This window comes from Buceros rhinoceros, unplaced genomic scaffold (assembly GCF_000710305.1).
Source record: "Buceros rhinoceros silvestris isolate BGI_N320 unplaced genomic scaffold, ASM71030v1 scaffold29456, whole genome shotgun sequence".
NCBI classification, from domain to species: Eukaryota; Metazoa; Chordata; class Aves; order Bucerotiformes; family Bucerotidae; genus Buceros; species Buceros rhinoceros.
Genome location: NW_010418757.1, coordinates 1,954 through 13,024, shown reverse-complemented (window position 1 = coordinate 13,024; position 11,071 = coordinate 1,954). Strand labels below are relative to the sequence as shown.

The following is an 11,071-nucleotide window of genomic DNA, read 5'->3' as shown; positions in this document are numbered from 1 at the left end:
CGCCCCCAGCCGTACCAGTTTGCTCTGGGTGGGCTGGGGATCCAGGCTGCTCTCCAGGAGCTCGTCCACTCCCAGGGGTCTGTCAGCAGAGGACGGAGTTCCAGCCGTGGAGCTCCCGCTCTCACAGTCAGAGCCAGGGTTCCCATCGAAGAACGCAAGGAGTGGAAACGCAGTGTACTGGATTAGCTGCTTATCTACGGGAAAAGAAATTCCCAACACGTTATCAGTTCACATGCCTTTCTATCTGCAGAGCAGAAAACAAAGTCCAGCCCACAGAATTTATTTCAAGAATAATTAATAAAAACCACCAGAGATGTTTGTTTTAAAGGTGTGATTAAGGAATTGTTACTTTCATGCATAACATTATTTGTTCAGATTCTCCTGCAAAACCATCAGTTTCTCTGCACCTGGTGCAGTGCCAAAACCCCCCAAATCAAACACAGGAAGTATTCTGTGTTGGCTAGTTGCTTACTGGCACGACGCAAAACCAGACACCGAGCAAGTAACTGAGACAGCTCTCAGTACAATGCTTGTTGAACTGTCCCAGCGAATCACCAAACTGACCTGATTTAGGCTTAGAAACTTGTGTTTCTTGTGATGCTTCTGGTCCAGCGTTATTCTTGGTAGTTTCGATCCCTTTTGTCTCCATCTGGAAACAAGAACAAAAATCTTAAACACATGTTTAGAGCCTATTCCAGTGCCACTAGAAGACAGCTAACCAACTACTATAAACAGTTTAATTTTTGAGAAGTGATGCAGTGGTATCAGTTCACCACACTAACAGACCTTGGCTGAGAAAATGCGAGATGGAAACACAGGCTGACTCAAGCAAGAACCAAACCCAGTGCTCGTAATAATGAACAGGACAAACTCGAGGAGCTGGATAGATGTCTGCTCTGCCGCTTACTCGCGTGTGTCTTTTCCCCACCAGACAATGCAGATGAAACCATTCTGACAAAGTGTGTATCACGTTTGCAAGAACTAACATCTGAGAGGATTCAAAAGTCAAGAGACTGGTACAATGCACAGGTATTGGCCTCAAGGTATCGGGAGTTTTAAGGACATCATTAATTAGCGTGCTTTTCCCTTTTCTGTTTAAAACCTGACAATCAGGATGAATTCAGCTGCAGGCCTCCTGTTCTCATGGAAGTCTTCAGAGCCAGAGCATGAAAAAAGTGCCGTTATACCAGTAAAGAGTAAAGGATTAATAAAGTTTGCATCTCCCACTACTGTGTACATTGAGCAATGGATTTAAGACTTACTTTGATATTAGTGATATGATCTGTGGGATTCATCTGCACGGAGCTTGTAAAAAGCTGAATAAGACAAAACACATCAAGTTTTAGGTATCTCGATGTTGCTGTTAAGAATACAAGAACATCACATCTGCATGTGCGAGAGTCATCCCTGTACTTGATGTTTTCACCCTCTATCAGGATTAGAGTTTATTTACAGGCAGTTACACCCTTGCAAAAAAATCTCCTGGCTTTAGAGTGCAACGGTTCGGAATTCCACGAACCTTGGTCACAAAGGAACAGCTGTATCACATCTAACTTAGACTAACGCCAACTGCTGAAGTCTTAGAATACTGATTCCTTCTTACACTGCTGTGTGGAGAACTCTGTGTCCAAGGAAGAACACACTCTGACCAAGTCTGCAAGTGACACTAACTGGAAGGTGTCATCGATACGTGGGAGAGAAGAGCTACAGTTAAGATGGATCTCAGCAAGGTGGGATATTCCAATTCCCTCAGGTTCAACAGCCAAAACCACATTTAGGAGACAATAACCTCACACACCGGCCCAGGTTAGGGAACAAAAGGACAGAGAGCAGCTCCTCGGAAAGGGACCTGGGAGGCATGGTAGACAACACTGCATTGTGAGCCAGCAGGCAGGGCCTCTGCTACAGGCACCACACAGCCAGGAGGTCACTGGAAGCAGTTGTTTCTGCACAGCATCTGAGGTCACTTGTGAAAGAACATCCAGTTTTAGGTGTCCCAGCACAAGAGTTTTCAAACTAGAGGTGTCCGGAAGGCCCCCCATGTTTGGGGGCTTACGACATAGAAGCTGAGGGAACCTGGCTAATCTTTTCTGGAAGGGGCAGGCAAGGGAGGATAACTGCACTCTTCCTCTGCTTCTGAAGAGGTGTTGTGGAGAAGACAAACTCCACAGAGGTGGATGAAGGACAAGAGGCAAGAGCTACAAGCTGCAGCAGGGGAAACTGTGACTGACATAAGGAGATTCTTCACAAAGAAGCACTGGAACAGGCACCTGAGAAGGTGCGCAATCTCCCATCTTCGGAGATTTCAGAATTTGAGTCAACAAGGTCCTGCTCAGGACCTTGACATGATCTGACTTTCAAGCTGTCTCCGCTTTGAGCGTGGGGGCTGGACTAGATGACACACACAGGCCCCTTCCAGACCTGTCTAGACCATTCTACTTGACGAATCTGAAAAGAAACTGAGACCACATACACACTCCTAAGAAATAAGCTGAAATGGCAGAGAAACTTGTAAAATAAATGCCAAGAGCCTTTTTAACTCCAGATCATTGAGAAGACCACAGATGATGTGCTGAACTATTGCAAAGCAAGAGTATTAATCTAAGTGCGGCCTGAGTTTACGGAGCAACAAATATAAGTATTATTTAATTAATAAAACCATTCCTTGGTCAAAACCTGAGCTGAAGCATTCCCTTGAGCAGTGATGCAACACTGAGAATTATACCAGTGCTCCAGAAACACAGATTCACATTTCCTATTATAACTTGCCTTTTTTAAATGGGAAAAAAAAAAAACAGTTGTGCTTTAAATCTATTTTAAACAGCAACAACCCACAGAAGTATTTTCTGAAGTGTATTACCAAAATACTTAAAAGAAACAGTGAAAATTACATCGACCAGGAGATCTGGATCTATGCTGAACTGTCGTCCTGATAACATCGCTTGGAAGTCCTCCAAACTGCAGTCAATACTGTCAAGATAATCCAGGAGTTCAACTCTAGAAGACAAAACAGTATTTTATTGCCATAGCCCTTAACTAAAGGAAAAAGAAACCACAATCAAACTTCACACAAACTCATCTAAAAATCTTCAACAGAACTAGAATGAACTACACCTTTTGTTAGAAGCAACCTCTGGAAAAAAATGAAAACTTTTAGCATCTCCAGAGGAGAGCCCAAGTAAAGCAGCCAGGTGTCCTCACAGTGACATACCACTATGACACGGCATGAGCAGAGGTGTGATTCGGGCATCCAGGCAGCCCTAATGAGTCCTGCCTGCCTGCAAGAGCCAGTTTAAATGACGATATCCACAGCATTACGCTGTCAGATGACACTTGCTTCATGATGAAACTCAAGAGATCACATCTGCTTAAAATAGAAGGATCTTTAGAAACTGGCTAGAATAAAGAGCTATCAATTTAAAGTTCTCAATAGAAACTATCATTCAGCTCTTTTTACTTCAGTCAAACAGTCGGTTCTAATACTTTGCAAAACCAAAAGACCAGGCTACTCACTTTCCCAGGAGATTTATATTCTGGGAAATGACTCCGTTCTCATTGAGTATTGAATCCATCATGGAGACGGGATCCTCTGCAGTTAAAGTTGACTGGTTATTCAGCTGTACTGCACTCGACATGAGTGGGCTTGTGCTGTCACTGACAGGGCTGAGGGGATCATGAGCAGGGACAGCAGCTGACTCTGTGCTTTTATCCCCTTGAATTACAGGGGCGTAGTCATCTTCGTTATCATCTTCCACAATTACAATATCAGGAGAATGACTACAGCTGTAATGAGATGAAGGAATTAAAGCATTTCATACGCTCATTTAAATCAGTACTATTCCACAGATTTAGTTAATTCTCATTTTAGCCAAGCTACTATAAAGAAATAAACTTTCCTACTGCTTTTGAATACAAAACACAGCGAGATATCTGAGTATCTGTTTTCCACTGGCATGGTGATGCTCAATACAGTTAAAGCAGCTCAGCTAGCAGATGCTGTGGTGCTAGACCACAGTAACAACTACTAACAAGATACAGCAACACTGACATTTTCTGCGTTAGAACTAGAAGATCCCATATAAAGTATGTATGAAGCGGAACGGAGCGGACCGAAGCATATGAGGCCATCAAACCAGAGAGACAATACACATTTTGTGTATTTCTTGTTGTAGAGAATCAATCCTGGAGCACCCAAAACATCTCAGTTATCTCAGTTGATGCTGTTGAGGTTAATGAACCTTGTTACGTGACCAGCAAAGCAAGCTAAAGCCCAATAAAGTCTCAAATAATTTGATTTCATCCATATTCTGGTTTTCTTAACCCTTCAGTAGCTGTGCTGGCTCTCTATCACAGCCTTATCTTCACAAAGCTTTTCTATCAAAGAATAGACATCATTCCAGACATCAGCTGGACAAGAGCAATGGGACTAGCTGAAGCATAAGCTAGAGATACCCGGATTATTCCTTGAGGAAGAACACAGGCTCTGTCAATACAATGCAATTTCAACTGCTCACAGCTGAAAGATGAACTGCTTTACAGTACAGACAGGAAGGAACATAGTCACAAAACACTTGGGACTGAAAAAACCCCCTGAAATTAACTGGCTTAATGAAGTTCAGGACCAGACCAATACCTGGCCAACAGCACATGCAAATTATTCTCCACAAAAAAATCTGTAAAAACGAGGGAAGTCACTCCTATCTGTATTTGTGGCACCCACCCCAATAAAGGTCGGAACTTCTCAACCACTGAAAGGGAACTTAAAACTTGGAGCCGTGGTTTGGGCTCGAGCTGCTCTGGCTGTGGTGAGGGCATACCTGGGCCGAGGGATAGCAAAGGCAAGGCCCTTCAGTTGACAGACAAGGCCCTCAAGCCAACGGGAAGTTTCTGGGCTGCTGACTGTGTATGACCACAGATCAGACTCAACGAGGGCATAAATGGGGCCCTGTCAGAGAGCTGATGTGAGACAGTTCCTCCTCAGAGCAGCAGGTCTGCAATCAGGGATTCTTTCCTTGGATCTGGACAGCACTCACGGTTGAGAGCCCTCATGTTACTGGGTGAGTGACTGTGCATTTTGGGTCATCATCCCTACAACGTAAGTTGGCTGTGTGGTACTTGTTCCGTGTGAAAGACATCCGAATCTGTAGTTAACTAATGTCTGAGGGAGTGTAAGCAATTTTGGTAAGAGACTTGGCCACAGTATTCACAACCAAGAGCAAGATGACATGACTTTGTCTTTGGGCAAGCAGCGTGTTTGACAGGAGCACAGTAATACCTTCTCTCTAGCTTCTCTCTAGTTTTCATCCTCAACATATTAAAACTCCAACAGCCAATTAACTGTTTGGAACAAATCCAGAGGTCAATAAATCAGAACCTAGTACGAATACACAGATTAAGCTTCTATATGTGCAGGAGTACTGAATAATTCTGACCACTTAATTAAAAAGAAATTATCTAAGACATCTAAATTACTGCTACACAACACTGAAAGCTAATGATCTGTAAATACTGCTAGAGGCTTCTTACTTGGAAGAATCTGAAGTGGTATCTTCATTTGCTTCTTGTTTAATGGGAAGACTTTCTTCATCATCCATGGTATTTTCTTCATCACCTACATCCTCAGTGACATCATAAATAATGATGTCATCTGAAATCTGTTCCCTCTGTTTTAAGCCCTCATTTCTGTTGAGAGGTACCTGAGAATTATTTTACAGAGAGTCAGGGGACAGAAGGACAACAAGCTTCAGTATTCTGACAGTTATCATTGTATCTTACAATGCTTCAGTTCTACAAAGGTGTCAGAGATTATAAGCTCTTCTTACAGATCTACATTTAATAGAATAAAATATACAAATAAAATTAACATGGGAAATGGCAGCTACAGAAAAAAATCTTTGGCAAATACTACAGGCATAGAAATAAAAATACACCAGCGCTGTCAGCAAAAGCAACAAGGAAGCTGTGACAACACGACTACACAAGAACTTAAGAATATTAAACCAGTGACTGCTGTTTAAATAGGACTTTGTTATAAAAGTATTAATTCTACTACCATGCCACAGCACTCGTTCTAATGATCTCCCCACCAACCATTAGATGGTCAGCAGAAAGTAACTTCCAGCGGTGTGACACATTCAAACGGCACAGGAATGTGACAGGCTTTTCTGGGCTGGATGCTGCCTTGCAGAGCAACACGCTGGATTCTTGTCCCTGTTTGGGTCTAGGGGCACCTCACTCCCAGAGGTAACACCGCAATGTGCACATGCTACTTCTAACAGCGCTACTATGAAAAGCAAACTGCTTGCAGTAGCGTCACATTGGGCTGGGGTTTGTGCACAGGTAACTGCCTTATATTGAAAAGCGAATGGTGATTATCGACGCACTTGTCTCCTGAAGGAAACACAACATGGCATTATCCCTTCTAAAATCCACCAGCTCTCAGTACGGGGCTATGTTTCATTCCCCATGTGGTAAGCTATTCAATTTGCCTGCCCCCCTCTGCTCCTTCCTTCAACAGAACAAGGAGTATACATAAAAGAAAACTTACATGGTGATTACTATCAGCTGGTTCTTTCACAATTTTCTGAAATACATTCGACTTTGGAGGTCCATTAGTGTTCAGAAGTAGAGGCCTAAATCAGAAAGCGTCAAAAAGGAAGAGAGCCATCTCAAAACTAGTTCTTTGGTTTTAGTCAACAGAACATGTCAGTATATTGGCTGGACAGCTAGTTCACAAGATCAAACTTACCTCTTCCGTTTTAGGCTCACCAGTTGGTTATTCCGCACCAAGGTAACAATAAATTGTACAATCTGTAAGGAAAAGAACACTATGGTTAGTTCCTCTACTCTGTAATTGTTTCTGTCAGAGTACCAAGATACCTTGTAACAGAAGACTTCAATAATAAAAATCTGTATGTGAACAGCAGAACACTTATTTCGTGTAGTAACTCTTATATAGTAAGTGTTTAGAAAAGTTAAAAATGGTGGTAAAACAGAAGTTCACTGCTGGTAATATCTAAAAAGGACAGAGTTATTCAGTTGTCGGAGAATCGCTTTTCACGGAGCAGGTGGTAAGAGCAAACTTCACGCTACATCATACAGTACATCCAGAGAAACATCCAGTAACTCAAACTACTAGAGGAATTCTAATAACCAATGACAGAAGGCACACAGAGATGTTGTCTCAATACCTAACCTGTACCTGTAAATACTAGTTCTAGAGACATACTTGACAGATTCAGAAAAAACGAGATGTACAATGAGCAGTATTAATCAGCTGCCTTTCCCTGCCTTTCTCTCTAAGACTTTCTTTCTTAATGTTTTAAATTTAAGGATTAAATGTTCATATCTGGCTTGAATAAACTGAAAAAAAAAAACAACCCAAACCCCACAATAAGAGTCTCTGCTACAAGCTGCTTTCAATGTTGTTATCTCTGATATGTCAAGAAGAAAAAACAAATAAACAAACAAAACCACATCAGTTTCTGTAGATCATCAGTCTGTTAAACTAAGCTAACCTAACCTATTATCAGTGGGTTCCACTCACTAATCTGTTCTTCTGGTAACTTCAGAAATATACTGTCAGTGGCTCAGTAGTGGGTACAGCAGTGAATTTCCAACACAGGACTTGCACACGTTTGTTCACATACAACACTGGAACGACGCTTTACCTTCCGAATAACTTGCTGTTGCTGCAGGTGTTTTGCTCTCAGTTCTGCCACTTCCCTCCACAGGGATTCATTCTCCCTGTTAGAAAAGGATGAGTTAAAAGTCAAACTAAAACCGAGTTTCAAAATAATCACATTCATTGTTTTTGTTAAAAGTTAGTTGGCTTCATTAAAGCTCTCTGAAATGTACTTTTAGACTGGGGGGAAGTCACAAATTCAGTACCCTTGACAAACAATTATGACATGGAGACTCAAACACAATGAACGGCCTGCAGAGAATTGACAGCCCCCTTAAAAAAAAAGTCCCAAATATGGCAACACTTATTACACACACATTCAGCATTTAAAAATGAACTACTGCATTTCCTTTCCTATAACAAAGATACCATCTCCTCTTCCTCCTAGCAATTAAATCCTAAGGGATCAAATAAATACTTTTTTTTTATTATTATTATTATTTCTGGCAGCAGCAAAGGACCAAACAGCGTACGAATGCAGTTTCCTCTCACCACTGAAAAACAGAGGTCTTCATCTCTGTCAAGCCTACTTGTCCCCCCTCACACTCCTCTTGCTAGATGTAAGGCACCTGTCGGCACCAGTACATCCACCCTGACAGAACAAGCTCTCAAGTCACACGTGCAGCTGTAGCTCCTCCTAACAGTTGCCTCTATTGGCTCCAGTAAAGGGGCACACGAGGTACTAAAAATTAACAGCAGAGCAGAGGAGTCAGTTTTCATGAAACACTGCTGTCTTACAAACACTACGGTACTCACAGCAGTCTGGTTACAGAGACATAAAAACTGCTGTGAAGTGGCCCCTACAATCGTATCCACAAATCTGGTTGTTTCCAACATCATAAACCACACTAAGAATACTGAAAGCTTCAGTGCTTAAGGACAGAAGATATACCACACTCCTCTCTTCCGCAGTTTAGTTCTCAATACTGATGTATGTCAAAAGAAGAGGGAAATTTCTCCACTGGTGTTTGGGTTTTAAGGAAACCTTACGCTCAGTTTTCAGAGATAGCTGTTTATATGCAGTGCGACAAAGCTTATTACTCCTCAAACTGCTCCTATGTCCAACATACAACTTCAGAGTACCGTTCCATCACAAATTTAACAACTGAGGTCAGGGATCCTGAACCTACACCGCTTTTCACCAGCTTTATTAACATATTTTCTAAGACTAGGTCTTCTGGTTTAGCATCACCAGCTTCCACCTCACTTTGAACTCAGGGGACAACAATATGGATGTCAAAGACCAACTATTCTATCTCCTCACCTCTACAGACTGTCAGATCATTAGCAACTGGGTGCCATTTCCGCCCAAGTCAGCCCTGCTCTGGACCTTTTCTGGGGTTCCTTCCAATCCACATTTGTCCATGATTTGAAAAGGGTATATAAGAACCCTTTTACTCCAGATTGGCCAGATTCTAATTAAGGCTGTTTCTAGACAAAATAAGTTTGCCTCTGAATATCCTACCACTCAAGTAATTAGAACTGAAGACCAGAAGTGACAGCATTTACTACTTATAACTCTAACGGATTGGTGACCTCTGCCACAGAGGTACATAATCATTTACATTCCCAAGTTAACACAAGTGAAGGAGTCCTAAGATACAGTTACTGCTGAGGTGCTGTGTCTTACAGTGCATAAGCTTATCATCATAAATCGTTTTTATTTGCAGACTCTAAAGGATTATGTGATTTGTGACACACATCTCTCATTCTTGAGAATAATTCATGATCACTAAATAGGTAATAATGCAATTCCAAAACCACTCTATTTACATTTGGCTTTTAGATCTTACACCTCTGTCACTGAGGGAACAAATTTCCAAATTAGATTTCTGAACAGATTTTCACAGGCATTAACTCTTCTGCAACTCTTCAGCAGTGGGGGAATAAAGACAGCAACAGGGAAATAAAAAGCAATGAGGAACGACATTAATTGTAGTAAGAAAGTATGGTAAGCCATTTGCACAAACCAAACTCTGCCCCAAACTGAAGACAGTAACTACTTCGAACTACCTGAAAGCATACTTTATGCTGAGTCAAGTTGAACACTTGGCCTCAGCAGCGTTATGGACCTATCATTAAAGGTGTTATTTAATTGCCCGCTAGCTCCTAGACAGTTCTTCAAACACCAGCATTGCCTACTTAAGCCATATCAGAATACGCTACTTTTAATGCAATTCTTTTATTGAAATTTGTTTTCCTAAAGCAGTATTTAAAGTTAGGCAATAAGAAATCAAAAAACACCTAAAATCAGGTCTTTGTCCCATACCTGTTATCAGAATCACTCAATTTTAGGGATGGAAGAACTTACCTCTTCAGAACAGACAATCGAGATTCAATAGTCTCTTGTTTAGTTTGCACCTTCTGAGCACTACTTATTATTTTGGAGAGATCTTCCTGACTTATCTTGTTTTCTTCGGGTCTTGAAGAAGAAACCTTTAAAAGAACAGAATCCAGAAACAATACTTTCCTTCACTCCGTGTTAACTATTATTTTCTTTAGGTGATAAAGTATATCTGTTTCTAGTGTTGATAAACTATGCACTTAAATTAATCACAAACCAAGCATCAAACAAAAATTAAACCTGACAGGAACTCTGCTATTCATTTACACTTACTAGCACAGGTTTTCCACACACTGAGTTTTCACTAACCTTCCTTTTAATGTGTTCCAGCAAGTCCTCCCGGCCCTGCTTAAAATACGGGTGCTGAAACTCTACTGGACCATCTCGCTCCAGTTTGACAAAGCCAGAATCAACTTGGACGACTTTTCGGAAGCCATCTTAAAAAAAGAAAAAGAACAAAAACACCCTCTCAAAATCCACACTCAAAAATTCAAACTTTGCTGTTCCAGCTCTCCCGATACCAGTTTTGAGGATGACACGCTAACCTAGTTGCGCAGAACACGGGGCCATTGCTCAGAGGAAATTCTCTATTACCTAAACGTGCACAGACCTAGAACAACACTAGAAAGCAAAAACCCAGGAACTTACACATGTTTAACTGTCTGACAAAGCTCGCCATGTTGTTGTGCTTGAAGTACTTGGGAAGAATCTCCTTGGCGAATGTCTGCTCATCCAACACCAAGACACTCTGGCCATTCTAAAATGAGAGAGACACATTAAGCCTTAAAGACCACTGCCAAACGCACGCTGGGCTTTTAGACTTCATCACCAGATAGGAATGTTTCCTTTGTCCGTGCAGCATGTAACCGATCTGCTTGGCTACAACTCCCCACAACAAAACGTGTACAAATGCTGCAGCTGCAAAGCAACGGAGTATTATCAATTTATATCACTATCCATACCTGAAGGGGAATATCTCTATCATTACTTATTGCTTCCTCAAGGAATGAGTAGATTGTTTACAAACAATTACCACAGTTGCA

At 41.5% G+C, this 11,071-nt stretch overlaps 1 protein-coding gene across 1 annotated transcript in view; it reads right to left on the bottom strand.

The window, feature by feature from the left end:
- The window catches only part of HSF2 (heat shock transcription factor 2), a 10,987-nt gene extending 207 nt beyond the window's left edge, over positions 1-10,780 (bottom strand). The window contains exons 1-12 of the mRNA XM_010138655.1: positions 10,677-10,780; positions 10,338-10,465; positions 9,996-10,120; positions 7,671-7,746; positions 6,749-6,810; positions 6,548-6,632; positions 5,527-5,696; positions 3,514-3,783; positions 2,892-2,997; positions 1,263-1,316; positions 565-649; positions 8-194 (exon numbers count right to left, since the gene is read on the bottom strand). Of these exons, the coding sequence (XP_010136957.1) occupies positions 8-194; positions 565-649; positions 1,263-1,316; positions 2,892-2,997; positions 3,514-3,783; positions 5,527-5,696; positions 6,548-6,632; positions 6,749-6,810; positions 7,671-7,746; positions 9,996-10,120; positions 10,338-10,465; positions 10,677-10,707 (1,379 nt within the window). The 5' untranslated portion in view covers positions 10,708-10,780. The remainder of the gene's footprint in view (positions 1-7; positions 195-564; positions 650-1,262; positions 1,317-2,891; positions 2,998-3,513; positions 3,784-5,526; positions 5,697-6,547; positions 6,633-6,748; positions 6,811-7,670; positions 7,747-9,995; positions 10,121-10,337; positions 10,466-10,676) is intronic.
- Positions 10,781-11,071: the final 291 nt, after the last annotated feature.